The 21460-nt window shown below is 50.0% G+C and overlaps 1 protein-coding gene across 1 annotated transcript; it reads right to left on the bottom strand.

Moving 5' to 3' along the window:
* Nucleotides 1–7006: 7006 nt before the first annotated feature.
* On the bottom strand, nucleotides 7007–18948 carry LOC123361716 (erythroblast NAD(P)(+)--arginine ADP-ribosyltransferase-like). The gene is made up of 5 exons (XM_045001842.1): nucleotides 18841–18948; nucleotides 9691–9768; nucleotides 8443–9199; nucleotides 7223–7261; nucleotides 7007–7101 (listed from the first exon to the last, which is right to left on the bottom strand). Exons 1-5 carry the CDS (start codon nucleotides 18946–18948, stop codon nucleotides 7007–7009), a joined length of 1077 nt encoding a protein of 358 aa, XP_044857777.1.
* Between the last annotated feature and the right edge of the window lie 2512 nt (nucleotides 18949–21460).

Raw genomic sequence — 21460 nt, 5'->3', positions numbered from 1 at the left:
CTCAAGGTGAATCTGAGGTTTTCAAAACTAGCAGGAGTTTGTGAGCTTCCCGCTTCTGTGAGGTGTGAACTCTGTTCCCACTCAGAAACTTCTGCTTCCACTCAGAAACCTGCCAACGCATAACAGTCACTGGGGCCGTTTTGTGGGAACAGACTTAGGAAAAGCAACACCAACAGAATACTCCTGTGGACAGAGAGCTGCCAGGGGCCTGTCCTGGGGACAGAGGCCTTGCCTCCCGCCCCCACAGCTGCTGTGATACAAAGGGGCCCTATAGGCATGATAGAGACTGGATTAGTGTTTGCATTGGATTCGTTCTCTTCCTCTTGGTTCATTTCCTCCCAGTGTCTCCCAGATGGAATTGAAATCGAATGTCCCAGGCTGAGTCAGACTTTCCAGGAGTGTCCCGGCTGGAGGGCGCTTGGATTCTCACAGCTGAATCTCTGCCTGCTCATCTGGCCCGTTGGGGTATTTCTCCAGTGCGGAGCACCTGGGTTTTTAAGCCTTGGAATGAGACTGAACGAATTCTACTCTCCGAGCCCAGCAGGGGCGCCATGTCCACCTGTATACAAGTTACTAACACTCCGTAGCTGGCCAGCGTGGTTTGACCTTTGTCTGTAGCTAAAGGCAAAGGGGGGCTGGGCCCTGATTTGGCTGCATTACTGTGTTTATAATTTATTATTGTTATTTGTGTTGTGGAAACCTCCAGAGGCCCTGCTCCAGTTCAGGGACCCCTGTGCTGGGCCCTTTGCAAACACCGAAGGAGAAACAGCTGCTGCCCCATGATGCTTAGAAATCAAATTAAGACAAGACAAAATTACTGTGTGTAGCAAACCAGAAATGGAGTACGGGGGGAGATGGAGGAGTAACAGCACTAACACTGGGTAGTTATTTAGGCTGCTGGGTGGGCGCGAGACAGCTCAACGGCACAGCCCTGCCCTGGCTGTGAGAAGTGTGTCCTGGGCCTTTCAGATCAGAGCACATGTTCGGTGGAACTAGATTGGGGCTAGCGAGAACGGGCCATTGGCTGGCAGACACACAGCTGGGAGCGCGTGACTCTCCGTTAGCTTTTGTAACTGCTTTAGTGCTAATCACCCCTCCCTTCTCAGAGGCCACAACCCCTGGTACCAGAGGAGAGGGCAGAGAACAGAGGCTGTGGTGCACAACAAAGGAGTCATCATGGAGAGGGAACAGTTGAAAGCCCCCAAAGAGTTGAAACTCTCCGGTAATGCAGTAGACTCCGGGAAGGCATTGAGGCAGAGTTTTGAGATAGATCTATGCAAGCAGCTGGGTTTGATGATAAAGGAGACCAGCAGAAAGTTGCAATCTTCTTAACCATTACAGGACTTGAGGCAGTGGGCGTCTTTACTGTCATGTAACTCAGGCTTTGTCTACACTAGCACTTCTGTCGGTAAAACTTTTGTCAGTCAGGGGTGTGAAAAAACACCCCCTGACTGACAGAAGTGCCGGTGTGCACAGTGCTCTGAGAGTGGGAGAATGCTCATTGAGGGGTGGTTTAATCATTCAGGCAGGAGAGCTCTCTTCCATAGGCATAGATCGTCTACACGGGAGACCTTACAGCGGCACAGCTGCAGTGGCACAGCTGTAAGGTGTGTAGTGTAGACATAGCCCCAGTCAGGCAGAGAGAGCAGGTTATTACACACTTTTCCAGATATTTGAAGAGCCTTGCGTACCGCAAAAGAGTGAAACATTTGAAGGGTAAAAGTTTCACCTTAGAAGAGAAAAGTAAGGCGAGTCCTTTGAACAGATGTAAGCAGGGGAACAGTCCCACTCTTGTGGGGAACTTTTCTGGCTTATACACCACCCTGGTGAAATGGGCTAGCAAAAGGATCTGAATCCTCACTCCCACTCCCTTTACCCAGATGCCTGCCTGACCTCGAGGACTCCCTTTCCACTCTCCTCTAATTTATTAAAGAAACATCTACAAAATATAGCCGCAAATACAGGTTTCCACACAGCTCAGTCTTCAGCCTTGTCTTGCTTGTTTACCAGGGACCACACACTGCCTGGAACTCTACACAGTGCATAGAGCCCAACAATGTGCTGCAAGGAACCAAATCAGTGCAGCATGTGACTCTACGGCCCTGATTAGGGTCTTTCGGTAGCAGCACACTAGAAATAATAAAGAATAATCTCCATTTAATGCATGGAGAGGCTGTGCCCAAGGTCATCCAGCGAATCTGTGGCAGAGGTCGGCCTCTCTGCTCCCAGCTCCCTGATCTCTAGTGATGTTTTATCTCTAGTTAAATGACTTGGACCAAATCCTCTGCTGGTGTAAGTGGGTGCAGCCCCACTGAAATCGGGGGAGATCCCCTGCACTAGAGAAACCAGTGGAAAGAGAGCACCAGGATTCTGTGCTGCTGCATGGACCATACAAACCCGGTCTGAGAGAGACTAAGCCCTTCCTGTTGCCTCAGTTTCCCCATCTGTAAAAGGGGTATACCTCCTGGGCGTACTAAGCAATAGTCTGTGAAGCACCTATCAACAGTCAACTGTGTGACCATGTGTCATGGTGCCTCAGTGGGACATAGCTGAGGATGCCAAATTCAGTATAAACTGCTGAGAAATATTTCAGAGCGGTAGCCATGTTAGTCTGTATCAGCAAAAACAATGAGGAGTCCTTGGGGCACCTTAGGGACTAACAAACTTATGTGGGCAAATATATGCCCTAATAAATGTGTTAGTCTCCAAGGTGCCCCAAGGGCTCCTCGTTGTTTTTGCTGAGAACTAGGGCAGACTCACCCCAAACCGTGGTTATTCTATCATTAGATTATACCAAACCAGTAACAAAAGTAAACTTCTGTCTCACCACACTGGGAAACAAGAAGCCCAAAATGCAGTGTCTTGAGACACTGGACTGTATGATGAGGGGTTACTGAAAACCAGTTTAATCAGATACAGGGTCTTTCCAATCCCAAGAGATCAGCCACATAGCCAACCCTGTCTATAACTCAGATCTTACCCAATCATCACGCTGCTCCCAATCCTTTAGCAATTAAAAACCAATGGTTTAATAATAAAAGAAAAGGAGAAGAGATATAAATGATTAATACATCTGCTACATACAAGTGGTTTTTCAGTGTTCAGAGAGCAGGATCACAGCAGCGAGGGAATAAACTGCTAGTTTGTAAACGTCTCTCTGGAATCATTCAGACAGGTTGGAGATCATCGTTTATTGTTCAGAACTTCCTTGTTAGAAATCCAGTCCAGAGAAATGAAGCGGGAAATGAAAACAAGATGGAGCTGTCTCGGGGTCCTTTTATATCCTCTGCCCTGTGCATGGAATTTTACTGTCCCGAACAAAGCCCACAGCATCTGTTTGTGGAAAGTTACTGGCCCAAGTTGGAGTCCAGGGTCACATGAGCATGTCACATGTCCTCACATGCTTTGATGACTCACAAGGGCAGCCATTGCCCATATTCTTCCTGAGGCGTGTTTCTTTTCTGGCCCATTGTGAGAGCTAAGTGTCCTGGAAGGGCCATCAACTCATAGCTGTCTGGCCTTAATGCAAATTCTACCTGAGGGGTGTTACCCAAGCATACAACACTTGTATAAGATACAAGTCCATGGACAATAATCATAACTTCAGATACAAAGATGATACATGCACATAAACAGGATAATCATACTTAGCAAATCGTAACTTCCCCATTGACATGACATACTTTGTACAAGAGTTGTTGCAATTGTATAAACAATGATAAAAATGGTCATATTCAATCGGACAGTATCACACCATGTTCTCGTCCCATGACGGAGCTACAGCTATTAGCCACCTAAGGAAGGGGCATTGCCCGGGTTTTAGCGGGGTAAGCAGCTGGGACTAGAGCCAGAAGGATGGGAAGAGCAGATAAAAACCTCTGTTAACCTCTGTTACAAAGAAAAGAGGAAAGAATTCTTTAAAAGTGAGAGGTGGATGTCTGTGAACTTGGCTGTTTCTGCCAAGCGTCACCATCCAGCCCCCTTGGCTCTGAACAACCTGCCAAGCCAAGGGGCCTTTTGAGAGCCCCTGTGTTTTCTGGGACTAGCCCAAGGACAGAACTCCCGGGATGGGGTCCCCAGGGTGCAATGTGGACTGGAAGCACTGAGCCCTCTGTCTCACCAACCTGGGGTGTTCCTCTCACACTGTGATGCTGAGTCAAGCCACAAACCTCTGGCAGGTCCTGCACTGACACAGCCATCCACAGGCAGGGACACACCCAGCTGAGTTACATGAATGCTTCTCCCAACCACTCATGAACTAACAACGGGGAGGCTCCAGACAATTCCCCAGCCTTGCACCCCAGAGCTATACTGTCCTGCCCTGATCCGAAGCCTGGCCAGTGTAAGTTCGTTACCCAGTCTGCCCCTCCCTCGTAGGGGAGAGGACACACACTAACCTTTGTAACCTGGTGGAGATTTCCCAAGCACATCAACCAAAACACACTGTTTTAGGTAAAATATAAAACAAATTTATTAACTACAGAATGATAGATTTGAAGTGATTATAAGTAGCTGGCCTAGAGATCAGAGTTGGTTACGTAAGAAGCAAAAATAAAATGCAAAATAAAAGATAACGTTTATTTACACAAAGCGGTACAGCTCCACCCAGAGAGACTGAGAGCCCCATCCAAAATAGCCATTTGCCTGGTGCTCAGGGCACTCACGTGGGACATGGGAAATCTGTGTTTAAGTCCCTGCTCCAAATCAGGTAGAGAAGAGATCTTGAATCTGGGTCTCTCGTGTCTCTCTCAGGCCTGGATGCCTAAATAATAAGATGGGTGAACTAGAGTGCCTCGTATTAAATGAGGCTATTAATATAATAGGCATCACAGAAACTTGGTGGAATGAGGATAATCAATGGGATGCAATAATACCAGGGTCCAAAATCTATCGGAAGGACAGAACAGGTCGTGCTGGTGGGGGAATGGCACTATCTGGGAAAGAAAGCATAGAATCAAATGAAGTAAAAATCTTAAATGAACCGATTTGTACCATAGACTCTCTATCGATAGTAATTCCATGCTCGAATAATGAGAATATAGCAGTGGGGGGTATACTACCAACCATCTGACCAGGATGGTGATAATGGCTGTAAAATGATCAGAGAGATTAGAGAGCCTAAAATAAAAAAAACTCAGTAAAAATGGGGGATTTCAACTATCCTTAAGTTGATTGGGTACATGTCACCTCAGGACGGGATGCAGAGATAAAGCCTTAAATGACTGCTTCTTGGAGCAGCTAGTCCTGGAACCCACAAGAGAAGAAGCAATTCTTGATTTAGTCAGGATCTGGTCCAAGAAGTGAATATAGCTGGACTGCTTGGTAATAGTGACCATAATATAATTAAATTTAACATCCCTGTGGCGGGGAAAACACCACAGCAGCCCAACACTTTAGCATTTAATTTCAGAAAGGGGAACTACACAAAAATGAGGAGGTTCGTTAAACAGAAATTAAAGGGTACAGCGCCAAAAGTGAAGTCCTTGCAAGCTGCATGGAAACTTTTTAAAGACACCATAATGGAGGCTCAACTTAAATGTATTCCGCAAATTAAAAAACATAACGAGAGAACCAAAAAAGTGCCACTGTGGCTAAACAACCAAGTAAAAGAAGCAGTGAGAGGCAAAAAGGCATCCTTTAAAAAGTGGAAGTTAAATCCTGTTAAGGGAAATAGAAAGGAGCATAAACACTGGCAAATGAAGTGTAAAAATACAATTAGAGAGGCCAAAAAAAGAATTTGAGGAACAGTTAGCCAAAGACTCCAAAAGTAATAGCAAAAATTTTTTAGGTACATCAGAAGCAGGAAGCTGCTAAACAACCCATTGGGCCACTGGACGATGGAGGTGCTAAAGGAGCACTCACGGATGATAAGGCCGTTGCAGAGAAACTAAATGAATTCTCTGTGTCTGTCTTCATGGCTGAGGCTGTGAGGGAGATTCCCAAACCTGAGCCATTATTTTTAGGTGACAAATCCGAGGAACTGTCCCAGATGGAGGTGTCAATAGAGGAGTTTTTGGAACAAATTGATAAATTAAACATTAACAAGTCACCAGGACCAGATGGGATTCACCCAAGAGTTCTGAAGGAACTCAAATGTGAAATTGCAAAAGTACTGACTGTGGTTTGTAACCTGTCCTTTAAATCGGCCTCTGTACCAGATGACTGGAGGGTAGCTAATGTGACACCAATTTTTAAAAAGGGCTCCAGAGGTGATCCTAGCAATTACAGGCCAGTAAGCCTGACTTCAGTACTGGGCAAACTGGTTGAAACTATAGTAAATTACAGAATTATCAGACACAGAGATTAACATAATTTGTTGGGGAAGAGTCAATATGGTTTATGTAAAAGGACCTCATCTGCAAGATACTCAGTGGCCCGGGGACTCTCAGACCCTAAAGTTCCAGCAACTGCGTTTCTCTGGCACAATGGGACTCTCGACAGCAGGGGTAAAGCTCATTGTGCAGGAGACAGAACTTTCTCTGGGGACCAGCGCAAGGCTGACCCAGGAACTCGATGAGCTCAGTTTCTTAACAAGGAGAAGGCTATGGAGTGACGTGATTGCCTTCTATCAGCACTTATAATAGGGAACAGGAACTTGATAAGAGTGGGCTCTTAAAGCTAGCAGGCAAAGGTCAAACAAGACTCGTTGAAGGTAGACAACTTGGGACTAGAGACTAAATAGAAATTTTTAACGCTGAGGGTAACTGACCATTGGAACAATTTAGCAAGGATCAGGGTGTGTCTCCATCACTTGCCACGTTTCAATTGAGATGGGATTTTTTTCTCAAAGATCTGCTCTAGTTCAAACAGAAATTAATCTCAGGCAGGTCTAGGGCCTGCACGATGCAGGAGGTCAGGGCAGATGATCACAATGGTCTCTTCTGGCCTGAGACACCAGCAGATGGGCTCCAGGGTTTCTTTCTTCTCCGTGTCCTTTTTCCTCAAAGCAATTTCTACAGAGTTTTAATGATGGCTCAGGGAGAGAGCGAGCATGCTGACTAGGACATCAAAGGAAGTCAGGTGTTCCCAAAGCACTTGGCACCAGAAGAACTCCACCGAGGAGGTACAGGCACTGTATGCCGGAGGAGAAACTGCTCATTCCTGAAGATGCCAAGAAAGAGAATAAGAAAGAATTACAGTGGGGGAAGGGTGGTGGGGGCAGGGGTGGATGTAAGATCTGTGCTGCCCCCTAGAAGCATCAGATTGTCATGAATGTTCTTACCGGAGCTGAAAACGCATCTCCGGGTCTTGCATCTTTTCTCTGCCAAAGAAACCAACAACATTAAAACAAAAACAACCCAGCATGTCACTTTCACCTCCTTCGCCATGCCAGGCCAGGTGGCTCTGGCATAGGGACCTCATGGGGTTATGGGTATGGTGCCACCATGCAGACATACGGATGACCCCAGAAGAACTGGGCTGGGTGGAGAACCAGCGGTGGTTGGGAAAGGAAAGGGCCAATCTGCTGGGCATCAGGGCTCCTTCCCCTGGGGGAGCTGTTTGGATTGAATTCTCCCATGCTAAGCTGCCTCTTTTCAGACCTCACTGGGGGTGGCACGGAGGGACAATGCAGGGAGGGTCACGTGGAAGAAGAAAGCGTTTCCATCCCTTGCTCTGGGCCATAACTACATCATTCTCCTGGAGCTCTGCGGGAGGTACAAGCTCAGGACCCACCAGGCCATGGGGGTCAGTGAATTTCTCGTCCACCGGGCATGCTATTATTTGTATTGCGGTAGAACCTAAAAGCCCCCAATCAAGATCAGGGCCCCATTGTGCTGAGTAGGGCTCAGACGCCGTCCCTGGCCCAAAGAGCTCAGCCTTTCAATAGCCTACGAGAGGGAGAAAGGAATTGCTCGTATCCCCCTGTTACAGGCGGGGAGTTGCTCAGAGACATGAACTCACTCGCCCAAGGTTGTACAGGGCGTCCACAGTGGTATAGGGCCATGAGCTCAAGCCTTCGGAGTCCTAGTTCGGTGCCTTGCCTACATGACTGTCTGGAGGCTCTGGGATAAGACCATCATCTCACATTGGACTGACCACCCATAGCCAGCTTATCTCAGAGGCAGCTGCCCTCACCCCCTCCCAACTGGCGCTAAGCAAAATGGCATCAGCTTCATCCTGGTCCCACTTGAGGCCCAACTGAAACCACAGAACTGGAGTTGGCCTGGGCCTGCGGCTCAGCTGGTGTTGCCTTGGAGCCAGTTCACACCAGTTGGAGATCTGGCCCTGTTTCCACCCGCAGACTCTTGTCTCTGACTCTCCTTCCACAGACTGAAACCCCAGCTCCAAACAGCTCTGACAGCAGAGGGAGTTTGGAGCGTATAATTCGGCCAAACCATCCCCCCAGTTCTTAATGCCCTCCAGGCCGGTGGGAAGCTCAGACCAGGATCCCCGAGAGGCCACAGGGAGTGGGAGGCTGCTATCCCTGTGGGTAGACATTACCTTTCACATACTCGCAGTTGTAGTTGCTGTAGCTGTCCAGGGACAGGAGCTGGATGAAGGTTCTGTCCTGAGACCTGGTCAAGTTGGTGACCTTGAATTTCTCGAAGGGGGGGATCAGCACTTCATCCTCGCCGGGGAAGAAGGAGAAGTTCTTGATGTTGACCCCGTAGCAGGTCTTTATGGAGAAGAACGTGTCCTGCCCGAAATGCAGGGCGCTCTCGTTCTTCAGGGACGTGGAAGTGAAGTGGCCGAACCGGACGGGCTTGCGACTCTCGGCTTTGAAGCGGATGCCCCGGACTCCGCGGTACACCTGGTGGCACTTGGTGGGCTCGGAGGCCTTTAGGATGTGAAGGGCTCTGGTTAGGAGGAAGTGCAGGGTCTTGAAGTTGAAGTTGTTGAGGTAAAAGTCCCGGGTGCGGCCTGCCTCTCTCACGGCTGCATTGAACTCCTGGTGAAGGGGCTGTTTGTGCAGGGGCCCCTGGCTGGTGTAGGCCAAGATGGCGATGGCGTATTCGGGCTTGAAGTCCCGTGGCAGGTAGCTCTTGTCCTTCATCTCTTTCCAGCTGGAGGCTGCCTCCAGCCAGGTCTCGGCGTAGTTCCTGTTGTTGGCCAACTCGGTGCGGTTCAGCTCCCCCAGCTCGGCCTCCATCATGCTGACGCAGTCCTTGTACTGGTCGTCGAAGGAGCTGACGGCCATGTCCAGTGGTGACTCTCTGACGGAGAAGAGGTCTCTCTTGCGGAGGGAGAAACACTGGACCTGAGGGCAGCAGGAGAACAAGGTGGCAGGTGCTGGCAACAGATGGTGGAGCAGGTCTTAGCCAGGCTAGAGGGACAGCAATAGCCAAGTGACAGATGTAAAGTGTTGGGGGAAGGGAGCATGAGGGGAAGGGTGGTCCAGTGGTTAGGGTGGTAGCCTGGGATGCTACCTACTCTGCCATAGACTCCCCGTGGGAGCCTTGGTCAAGTCCCTTGGTCTGTCTGGGCCTCAGGTCTCCATCTGTATAATGGGGATACAACTCGTCCCTGCTGCCCGGGGTGTGCAAGGGTAAAGGGTCAGATCCTCAGCAGTTGTCAATGAGCCACAGAAGTCAATGGAGTTAGGCTGACTTATGGCAGCTGGGGATCTAGCCCATAGAATTAGCCCTACACCCCTGCTCATCTCAATGGAGTGTTAATGCTGAACCCTAATGATGACAACATTAACTGTTTAACTGCAGCGTGTTTTTAGCAGAGCCACCCAGGACGTACCTGAGGGCTTTCCATGAAGATCTCAGCCAGCAGCAGGACAAAGACTGGTCTGAGACGCTCCATCTTCGCCATCCACGTCTGGAAAAAAAATACACTCAGTCCACAGCCAGTACAGACCGCGGCGAATCAGTAAGCGACTTACTCATACCAAGCTCCAGTCTGTGCAAGAGACAGGGGAAGAGCCACAAAACACCTGGGAGATAGTGGGAAGCGGTGGGGAGGTGGAGGCACACCTGTCCAGCCCATTGTTTTCTCCTGCAGACTACAGATTTCTGGCCCTTTCTACAGGGATACTAGAGCACTCTTGTTTTTCACTGTGAGGCCCCATGCAAGACTGCAGCTTCTGTGTGCTAGGTGCTGTACGTACACACAAAGCAAGAGAGAGATCCCGCCCTGGGGAACTTCCAGTCTCAAGACACAAGGCCAGAAGAGTGGAATTATCTATATTTTACAGATGGGAAACTGTGGCTCAGAGAGACTCAGTGAGAAGATCCCACGGGACATGTGAGGCTGAGATTGCAGTTGATCACAGATCTTCCCAGTCCTAGCCCGGCGCTTTAACCATAAAGCCGTCATCTTCTGCTAGGAGCCTGCTCAGAATTCATTGCTATGGGAACAGCACTGAAGCCAAGAGTCTGGGACCAGGGATACCTTTGGTCCCACAACAGTTGGTTCTTTTACTCTCTCTCTGTTTCCAATCATGCCAACCAATCAAGAGAAGCAAATCTGGAACCAAGAGAGGGAACAGCACCCTTCACTGGGTCCCGCATGACAGCAGAAATACTCAGGGATAGCTGAGCCACTTTGAGCAACACAGGAAGCAACGTGGCTATTCACCTAGACCGCAATTTAGGCCACTTAGAGCAGCCTCAATGTGCAGCCACCAACTCTTGCTCGTGGCTGCTCTGACAATTTTTCCTAAAATCAGCAGGTCTGAATGAGCTCTCCCCTGACATCTGTGCTTCTGTTTGTCTTTATCTCCATTCAAGGGAGTTAGACTAGATGACCCTGGCGGTCCCTTCTGACCCTGTGGCTCTATGATTCTGTGATCGAGTGATGCACGGGGGGAAAAGACTTCAGGAGCAGACCGTATGTGCACAGACACACCCACTCTGCCTAGGTGTTCAGCAGGCAACCTGCTTTGTCAAATTGATCTGTTTTGGTTGGTTTTGGATTACAATTCGCTTTGAATAAGAACTTAAAAATGGCCTCACTGGGTCAGACCAATGGTCCATCTAGCCCAGGGTCCTGTTTTTCAACAGTGGCCGGTGCCAGGTGCTTCAGAGCGAATGAACAGAACAGGGCAATTATCCAGTGCTCCATCCCATTGTCCACTCCCAGCTTCTGGCACTCAGAGGCTAGGGACATTTCAGAGCATGGTTTTGCATCCCTGCCCATCCTGATTAATAGCCATTGATGGACCTATCCTCCATGAATTTATCTAATTCTTTTTTGAACCCCATTATAGTTTTGCCCTTCACAACAGACCCTGGCAAGAAGTTCCACAGGTTGACTGTGGGTTCGTAGAATCATAGACTCATAGAATCATAGAATCTCAGGGTTGGAAGGGATCTCAGGAGGTCATCTAGTCCAACCCAGTGCTCAAAGCAGGACCAGTCGCCTGTGTGTGAAGAAATACTTGTTGTGTGAAGAAACACTTCCTTATGTTTGTTTTAAACCTGCTGCCTATTCATTTCATTTGGTGCCCCCTGGTTCTTGTGTTGTGAGAAGGAGTAAATAACACTTCCTGATTCACTTTCTCCACACCAGTCATGATTTTATAGACCTCTCTTATATCGCCCCTTAGTTATCTCTTTGCCAACCTGAACAGTTCCAGTCTTTTTTAATCTCTCCTCCTATGGAAGCTGTTCCATGCCCCTAATAATTTTTGTTGCCCCTTTCTGTACTTTTCCCAATTCTAATATATCTTTTTTGAGATGGGGCGACCACATCTGCCCGCAGTATTCAAGATGTGGGCGTACCATGGATTTATATAGAGGCAACATGATATGTTCTATTATCTATCTCTTTCCTAATGGTTCCCAGCATTCTGTTCGCTTTTTTGACTGCCACTGCACATTGAGTGGGTGTTTTCAGAGAACTATCCACAATGACCCCAAGATCTCTTTCTTGAGTGGTAACAGCTAATTTAGCCCCTATCACTTTGTATGTATAGCTGGGATTATGTGTAAGCAGGGGTGATGAGATGTTGTTGGCCTTACTGTATGAGTAAAGGGCAGCTGAACTGGGCTTAGCCTGCCCTGCTTGAGAGGGTGACTCTAAACTTAACCTCACTTGTTGAGCCAGGGGTAGGGATGCGAAATCCCATTGAGGATAGGAAGGGGGCAGGGACAGGTGTTCCTATCTGACAGGGTGGAAGCTGTCTGAAGAGTTTCAGATACCCTCTGATTCTTTCCTCGACAGCATTTAAAGTGTCAGCATTCCCTCTCCATTCTGAACTCTGGGGTACAAATGTGAGGACCTGCATGAAAGAACCCCTAAGATTATTCCTAGCAGCTTAGGTTAAAAACTTCCCCAAGGCACAAATTCCTCCTTGTCCTTGGATGCTATTGCTTCCACCACCAAGTGAGTTAGACAAAGATTCAGGAAAAGGACCACCTGGAGTTCCTGTTTCCCCAAAATATCCCCCCAAGCACCTTCACCCTCTTTCCTGGGGAGGCTTGAGAGTAATATACCAACCAAATAAGTAACCAAGCTGCGCACAGGCCAGACCCTTGGGTTTTTAGGACTCTAAAAACTAATCAGGTTTTTAAAAGAAGAACTTTATTATTGAAAAAAAAGAAGCACCTCTGTAAAATCAGGATGGAAGGTAATTTTATAGGGTAATAAAAAGACTTAAAACAGAGGATTCCCCCCTTTAGGCTCAACTTTAAAGTTACAAAACAGGAATAAACCTCCCTCTTGGCATAGGGAAAATTCACAAGCTAAAAAAAAAGATAATCTAATGCATTTCCTTGCTATTACTTACGATTTCTGTAATTTTATATGTATTATTCAGGATCTTTTAAGGAGATGTTTTTTCCTGCCCTGGTCCTCTCTCTGTCTCAAGAGGGAACACACACACACAAGAGAGCAAACAAAGCCCCTCTCAGGATTTGAAAGTATCTTCTTTCCTCATTGGTCCTTCCGGTCAGGTGCCAACTAGGTTAATTGAACTGATTACCCCTTACAGGTAAGTGATTCTGTACCCCTGGCCAAGAGGGATTTTATATTACTGCATACATAAAGGTTGTTACCCTTCCCTTTATATTTATGACATGAAGACAGAGCTGACTAGACTCAATGGAGGGTCCTTGTTACTCTTCAGTGATTCCTGGAGCTGCTGTCACTGATGGGCAGATCTAGGGACCGAGCCCGTCCACCTGGTATGGGGATGGTGCTGGAGTGAGAGATGACTAAGAGGCAGTAGCACAGACGTTCCCCACTGCCCAGCGAAATCCCAAAGTGCTGGGCTGGGTGGAGGAGCTGCGGAACGTGGCATTGCTGAAGAGGCAGCAAGCAGCAGCAGAGGTAAGAGCAGCAGCCGTGAGTCAGTTGCAGAGGAGGCGAGAGCAGGAATGGCTTTGCTCTATATCCCCTTTACAGGGGCGGGAGGCGGAGCCATGTGAACGCACCTCTGGGTCTTCATGCAGGACAACCAGCTGTGACCGGGGTGCAGCGGAGGGAGAGGGGAGTGACGTGTTCAAGGGACATTCATTCGTCAGACTTTCCCAGCACAAGGGTGGGAAACCGAGGCACAGGACCCCGCCCAGTGTGCTGAGGGGTGGGTGTTTGCTTATGATCACATGGAATGCGTGGGTGGCGTTGTCCCAAATTAATGCTCCGTTCCCTTTCCCTGTTAATAAAAGCTCTCTCTAGTAGTGCACTTGTAACACCGACAGACCCCGGGTTGTCAGTGGGCAGGAAGGATCGAATCTGGGACCTCTGGAGCTTAGTGCATGAGCTGCTACAGCATGAGCTAAAAGCCAACTGGCTGTTAGCTAAGGCTGTCAAGCAGACTCGTGTAACTCTCTCTAAGTGGTCTCAGTGCCCTAGATGGGACAGAGCACTGCACCCAGGACGTGTGTTGGTTACACACTGACGTGCAAGAGGGGAAGTCTTGCCTCTTGGAGGTGCCCAGGGTTGTATTTAGTTTTCCCAGATTCCTTAGCTGGTTGCGCTTTGTATTGTGAAGAGGAACCCCCTAGTCACTGAACCAGGCCCTGGTTGCTGCCGACTCCACCCGGGAAAAGGGCAACATCACCCGGGGGCAGCCCCAAGGGAAATGTTCAGGAACGAAGCCTCACACAGGGTACGTTTGAGCTGGGAGGTGAGTCCCAGCCGGCGTAGATGTACCTGGGTACCCCTTGGACATAGCCGTGTGCCTGTGCTGGCAGGGGCAGCAGCTAGGGCTGGCTGCCTGAATACATACCCCGGGGTCGGGTGGGATTGTACTCAGGGCGGCTAGTCTGAGCTGCTGCGAACATGCTGCTATTTTTAGAGGCTGGCTGAACCAGAGCTAGCGCAGGTATGTCTAGGCCAGCTGGCAATCGCGCTGCCCAGCGCCATGTGTCCATAGCAAAGGCCGTAGCATGTACCACACTTTACTTGCACGCTTCATCACAGGTAAAGTTTGGGGCTTGGCCCTGAGTCCCCAGCCCCCACCCTGAGGAGTCTGATCCCCTTCTCCTGGCTGCGGATGGTTCTCAGTTTCAGCAATGGACTTGATTGCCAAGTGTTTTCCTGCTGGGCCTCTCTTTGTCTTTAGCACTTCAGTGCAGACAGTTATTCACCCCCTCCACCCCCCCCCCCCGCGGCACGGCCTGTGTGTTCACAGACGGCAGTGCAGTGCTTAGAGGGGCTGGGTGAGGTGTGGGGCAGGCTGGTGGGGCAGGCACGGGGCTGCCGGAGAGGAAGCTCAGCTTCTCCTCCCAGCTTTGCCAAACTCTTCTCTGTAGCCTTGGATAACTCACTCCCTGTGCCTGTTTCCTAACCAGTAATGTGGAGAGAGAACAGCACTACCCCAGCTCAAGGGGCTGCTGTGAGGGTCAGATCCTCAGCTGTACCTGCCTTGACAAGCACAGAGCATCGTTCGCTCCACTATAACGCACCTGGCTGCAGCAGCGATGCTGCTCAATGCCTAAGGTGCGTCTGCCCTGGGTACCAGGTGAGCACAGGCTGTACAAATCCACCTGCAACCCTGGGTAATTCCTCGCCTGGCCAGCCTGTGCTGCCGCCGCTTCTCTGCTCTGAGTTGGCTAGATTCAAACTGGCTCAGGTGCTGGGGCAGCAGGTTTGTATAATTTTTGGTGGTGCCCAGAACAAGTCCAAGTCCCACCCCCCCCACACACCTGCTTTATAAGCCAATATATATTTTTTAAATAATGTAAAAATGTGAGGGCTCTGGGGTGGGGCTTGTGATGAGAGGTTTGGGGTGTGGGAGCGGCTCAGGCAGAGGGTTGGGGTGTGGGCTGAGGGCTGTAGGGTGGGGTTGGGGATGAGGAGTTCACAATGCAGGAGGGGGCTCAAGGCTGGGGCAGAGGGTTAGGGTGCAGGGGGATGAGGGCTCTGGCTGGGGATGAGGGGTTTGGGGTGTTGGATGGGCTCAGGGCTGGGGTATAGGGTTGGGGTCGCGGGGGCGGGTGAGGGCTCTGGGGTGGGGCTGAGGATGAGGAGTTCAAACTTTGGGGTGCAGCAGGCAGGCTGCCCCGGGGCTGGGGCCAGAGAGAAGGGCTCCCCCCAGCCCTCTCCTGTAGCGGGGTGGTCACCCCGCTCCTGCCCCGAGCCTTGGGGAGGGCTGGGGCTGAGAGAAAAACCTAGGCTGACTGGGGAAGCAGCCTCAGCTGGGGCCATGCCCCAATCAGGCCGCAGCTGGCCCTATAAAGGGGCTGCTGGGCTGGAGCTCAGAGAGTCTCTCTCTAGAGGTTGAGAGGGACGGACCTGGCTGCTGGGAGCTTAGCAGGGGGCCTAGCCTGGAGCAGGGCTGGGGGAAGGCCAGAGGAGCTGGGGAGCTCCGGCCTGGAAAACCCCCAGGCTGCGGCCTTGTTAAAGGCCCAGAAAAGGTACTGGGGTTGCAGGGGGCAGCCCAAGGGTGGGCAGAGGCAGCAGGTCCAAACCCTCCTTGCCGATGATGAGTGGCAATTACACTGCAGTCCGCCCCAGTGAGCGGGGGCTAGACGGCACTGGCAGTAGCCAAGGACTGAGGCAAGGTGGGGAGAGGGGGCTGGGGGTTCCTCCGAGAGGGGAGACCCAGCGAGACTGTGGGGTACTGCAGGGGGCAGAACCCTGAGAGAAGGGGCACCGGGGTCCAAGAGGGACACCGGGACCAGCGGCAAGCTGAGACATCGGCCTGCAGAGGGCGCTCCGGAGGCTGGCAAGCTAATTCCCTGGATGACCAGCAGGAGGCACCACACCGGTGACTTGGCGCACCGCTACATCTCCCCACCGGCAGCAACGAGCTCTGGGGCAGGGGCCCTCCTCTCCCTCCCCCACCGCACCACACTCACCTCGCACCCCTGTCACTGCACGTGCTCCTAGGGCCCCCTCAGGTCCAGGAAGTCCCCTCGCCTCCCCTGCAGTGGGTGCCGGGGCGGGGGCTGCCATCACATGTGCGCCTCTATCCCTGCTGCTGCCCCTCACTGGGGGCGAGGGGTGGGGCTGCCCCTTGCCCAGCGTGGGGCAGGAGCGGCGACTGTGGGCGGGCGGGGGGGCCCCTGTGCTGCTGGAGGGTCCCGTCGGAAAAGGGAAGGGTCTGAGGCGGAAGGGCAGGGTCAGGTTCAGCCTGCCCTGGCACTAGTGGTTGGGGGGCACTAGGACCCTGCAGTTGATGCCAGGAGCTAGCAGAGCGGAGCGCAGCCCGGCACTTCGGGGGCAGCCGCCCGCTTGAGACAGGGACGCTCCGGGGCCCGGGGGAGGCAGGCAGGGCCCAGGGAGAGACCGGGCACCCAACATTGGTGAAGGCTTCAATGGCCCATATAACTCACCACCCCACACGAGCTGCGGTCGCTCCCTGGGATCACAGTGTAGGCGTCCCCTGAGGACAAGAAAACAAACAACCGCTGCTGCATTCCAGGCAAACTAAATAATAATAACTGGAGATATGCCAATCTCCTAGAACTGGAAGGGACCTTGAAAGGTCATCAAGTCCAGCCCGCTGCCTTCACTAGCAGAACCAATTTTTGTCCCAGATCCCTAAGTGGCCTCCTCAAGGATTGAACTCACAACCCTGAATTTAGCAGGCCAATGCTCAAACCACTGAACTATCCCTCCCAGAGACAAGGTGAGAGAGGGAATATCTGTTATTGGACCAACTTCTGCTGGGGAGAGAGACCAGCTTTGGAGCTCCACGGAGCTCTTCAGCAGGTCTGGGAAAGGAACTCCCAGCATCACCGCTGAACGCAAGGTGGAAGGGCTTGTTTAGCATAAAGAGTTAATGCATGTTGTAAGGATCTGTTAACTCTCCTGCAGTCACAGGACAACAAAGAGGGGTTGAGGGGCGGTGGGGGCGGGGGGTTAGTGGGTTACAAATTGTTGTAATAAACCCTAAACCCACTGTCTCTGCTCAGTCCCCGACCACTATGCTCTCAAATGAACTCGCTCAGGAAAAGGAACAAAGACAAAATCACCCGATCTATCACCTGTGGCCAACACTCTTCACAAAGACCAGAGAAGAGCAACAAAAATGATTCAAGGTCTAGAAAACGTCACCTAGGAGGGAAGATTGAAAACATTGGGTTTGTTCTGTCTGGAGAAGAGAAGACTGAGGGGGGACATGATAACAGTTTTCAAGTACATAAAAGGTTGTTACAAGGAGGAGGGAGGAAAAAATGTTCTTGTTAACAGATAAAGGTAGGACAAGAAGCAACGGGCTTAAATTGCAGCAAGGGAGGTTTAGGTTGGACATTAGGAAAAACTTCCTAACTGTCAGGATGGTTAAGCACTGGAATAAATTGCCCAGGGAGGTGGTGGAATCTCCATCATTGGGGATTTTTAAGAGCAGGATAGACAAACACCTGTCAGGGATGGTCTAGATAATACTTGATCCTGCCTTGAGTGCAGGGGACTGGACTAGACGACCTCTCGAGGTCCCTTCCAGTCCTACGATTCTGTGATTCTATCACTCTCTAGCTGACCTTTCAGTCCTTATCCTCAAAGGAAACCTGCACAACACTTTCAAAAGACAAGCCTGGGAGCTTAAATTCATTACTCTGCTAGACACTAAAACTCATGGCCTGAGCAGAGATGCTGGATTTATGGCTTATTACAACAGTCTGTAGCCCGCTCACCCCCTCTTTGTCCTGTGACTGCAGAGGTGTTAACGGGCCATTGCACCTTGAACGGGGCCTTCCACTGTGTGCTAACTACTGCAACCTTTCCACCTGCTGTGACACGCTGAGGACCCTTCCCAGCCCTGAAGATCTGTGTAGCTGGAAAGCTTGTCTCATCAACAGAAGTTGGTCCAATAAAAGATATGACCTCACTCAGCGTGTCTCTTTAATACCCGGGGTCAGCATAGCTACAACTACACTGCGTACAGGAAAACTCCCATGCCTTTGCGTCTCCTGCACACATTCTATTGTACAGCCCCTTCGTTTAGAAAACTCCGGTTTTACAAGTGTGTTTGGGCGTTCTCCAAGACTCTGATCAAATTGATGTCCATCTGCATTAAACACTTCCATGCAAGACAGACACATTTCCTCAGCTAGTGCACAACTGTACTTCATTGGGCTGCGAAGTGCGTGGGCCCTGTGCAACCGCGATATTTGCGTGGCACACAAACAGTCAGCAAGTTGGAATACAAATATTCCACTTGCGGAAAGAGAGAGATGCAGCAGCAGAGTGCTCCGAGAGCCTCTCCATAGAGATTAAAACCCTTATCATGTCACGCTCCCCTGCGACCCTAAATAACACCCTGGCAGGTACGGAACAGTCGGAACAACCGACAGGTTGATTTCTGTCTTAGCTGGCCCAGGAAATACTTACAACAGTTTCTTGGACAAGTGGAGTCATAAAATTAAAGCCCTCATTTAATACTGTCCCTCCCCGGCCGTTAACAAGTTCACTTTTGGCAGGGCGCTGCCCTCTGCTGGGGTTGAAATTGACAAGATTTCTGGTCTGGCCGGCTGAGTTGGAAGAAGTGAGAACTTTTACCTGGGTTCTCCTTGCCCCAGAAGCAGGCGGGGAATAATTGGGGCGTCTCTGCTTCCCCCAGCTCCTGTGGAGTAGCGGCTGCTCTTCACTCTGGGGCCTTGTGAACATGACAGCTGAGAAGCAGCTGGTTTTTCTTTTTATGGCAATCACCAACTGCATTAGCCCAGGTCTGGAGCTGATCCACCCCTTCTGCTAGGCTATTTATATCCCTGCATGGGCTTCACGAATAAGGTTTGTTGACATATTGTGTCTCTAAGTGGGCTGGGATAATACGGCCAGGCAATGCCCTTGCACAAACCGAATGCGCTCTAATGGGCTTAAGGATCCCCAGCTGCGTGGTTTAGCCAGCAGATGAGCGGCAGTCACAGTCATCTCCCTGAGATTAGGCGAGGCAGCCCTGCCTTTTGCTGGGGAAGAGAGCAATTATCCCTCCCCCTGCAAACTGGCTTCTTTTCGAACCAGCGATGTCTCCTGACTTGGTGTTAATGCTAATAGGGATCCCACACACCAGTCACATCCCCTGTCACAGCTGCCATGTATATTATATGTATTACGGTAGCGCTCGGAGGCCCTCAGTTGAGATCAGGGCCCTGTTATGTCGGAAGCCGTATCTGGTGCATGCTGTAAGCGACAGTCCCTGGCCCACCGTGCTCGTGATCTAACTAGGCCCCGGCAATGCTATCCCCATTACACAGCTTGGGAACATTGTGGACCTTGCCCAAGAACGTCCCTGGCGGCTGGGGCAGAACATTCAGACCATTAGCCCCCCCAGTCTGACCTGCTGCGAAGCACTGGCCAGAGACCCTCACCCAGTGACCCCGACATGGGTTAAACTAAAGCATTTCAGTCCTCCGGAGACTAAACTGTTGTAGCTGCAGGTAGCAAACAGGAGGTACTGAGGGACCACCACTGCCAATCAGATGAGAGATGCCCAGATAATCCCTGCAGGTGACCAGCAGCCCAGGTCCCCGCCAATCTGACCTGGTGGAAAATTCCTTTCTGACGCCAAATCTGGTGACTAGTTAGATCCTGAACACGAGCCAGACCAACTAGCCAGGCATTTAAGAAAGAGGATTCTCTATACCACCCTAGGGCACTGGTCTGCCCTGTCTAGTATCCCTTCTCCAGCTGTGGCCAATCCCTGAAGCTTCAGAGGAAAGTGAAACACATCCTGCCCAGAATACATCTGGTACATTAGGCAAGAGAGATGAGGAGGAGGAAGAAGATGGAATTCCTTCCTGACCCTGCAGGTTGTTGGCTGAAGCCCTGAAGCACGAGATTTGATTATAGTCATTGTCTTAATGCAGAGCTGCTAGTGTTATCGTATGCTGATGCTAATGCAGGCCATCCTGTTCTCCCCTCAACCTAGGAAGGAAGGGGATGAACAAGGGATTTACAGATTCCAAGGCCAGAAGGTGCCACATTAGTGGTTCATAGAGCTCCTCAGCCAGTTTCTTTATGAGCCTTGGGTATAAATTTTCCAGGCCTGTTGATTTGAAAGTGTTTAATATGAGCAGATGCTGCCACACATCCACTTTGGTTACAGATGGTAAATGTTCTATTCCAGCCACATCATCATCTGGGATGGATACATCCACCTACTTCTTTCCAAACACAGATCAGAAATACCTACTGAACATTTCTGTATTTTTAACCTTGTTTACCATCTGTATCTAGCAATGGACATATGCCTGTCCTCAGGTTCCTTTTGTTCCTAATATGTTTAAGAAATACCTCAATATTATCTTTAACTCTTGGCCATTGAGAGGTCACTGATTTCTTTAGCTTCCCTTATCAGTCACCTACATTTTTGAACTTACCATTTGTTTCCACTTTTTTCTATCCTTTATATCTATATAGTTCATTGCCATTTCTTCAGCTCCTTTAAACCAGGATGGCTTCTTGCCCAGTTTTTCATGTGTGTGTAATTGTGGATTTTTTGGGTATCTTTTAGGATATTTTGAACAATGCCCAGTTTTCAGCAACATTTCCCACTTTGAATTTATGTTCTTAGTCAGTTATGCCAGCAATGGATTTAAACTTAGGAAAATTGGCCTTTTAAAGTTGCAAATGTACAAATGACTTGTAAGTGCCGCTTTCCATTTGCACAAGGTAAATGCAACCAGATCATAATTACTGGTACCTAGGCAACTGCTAATTTTTAGGTCAGCAATTAACTCTTCTTTGTCAGAATGAGATCCAGTATTGAGTTACTCCATGCTGGGTGCAAGACTTTCTGTGTTAAGAAATCATTATCTATTATGTTTAGAAATTCCAAGGAAGTTTTGTTACTGGCTGCAGTAGGTGTCCAGTGAGTGGCCTCCAGATTGAAGTCCCCATGATAAAATAGTCATCTCCTGAACCCAGAACCCAGTATAGTGTCTCAACCATACAACCACCCTATCTGAGCCTGTGTATTCCTTATTGCTGGTCTCATCTCACATGGATTTATCCAGCAAGGGGTGTTATGCATCACATCCTTGAGGGGGACTCTGTGCACATTCCCAGCATCACTAAGTTGTAGAGATCTTCCTGAAGCTTTATGATGTAGATTTGCCCCTAGTTTTAGAATTAATAATTGCGGGAGAAAATACACCCAGGGCTCACGCAGGACCTGAGT

This window comes from Mauremys mutica, chromosome 1, assembly GCF_020497125.1.
Source record: "Mauremys mutica isolate MM-2020 ecotype Southern chromosome 1, ASM2049712v1, whole genome shotgun sequence".
Lineage (NCBI taxonomy): Eukaryota > Metazoa > Chordata > Testudines > Geoemydidae > Mauremys > Mauremys mutica.
This window is presented reverse-complemented; position numbering and strand designations above follow the sequence as displayed.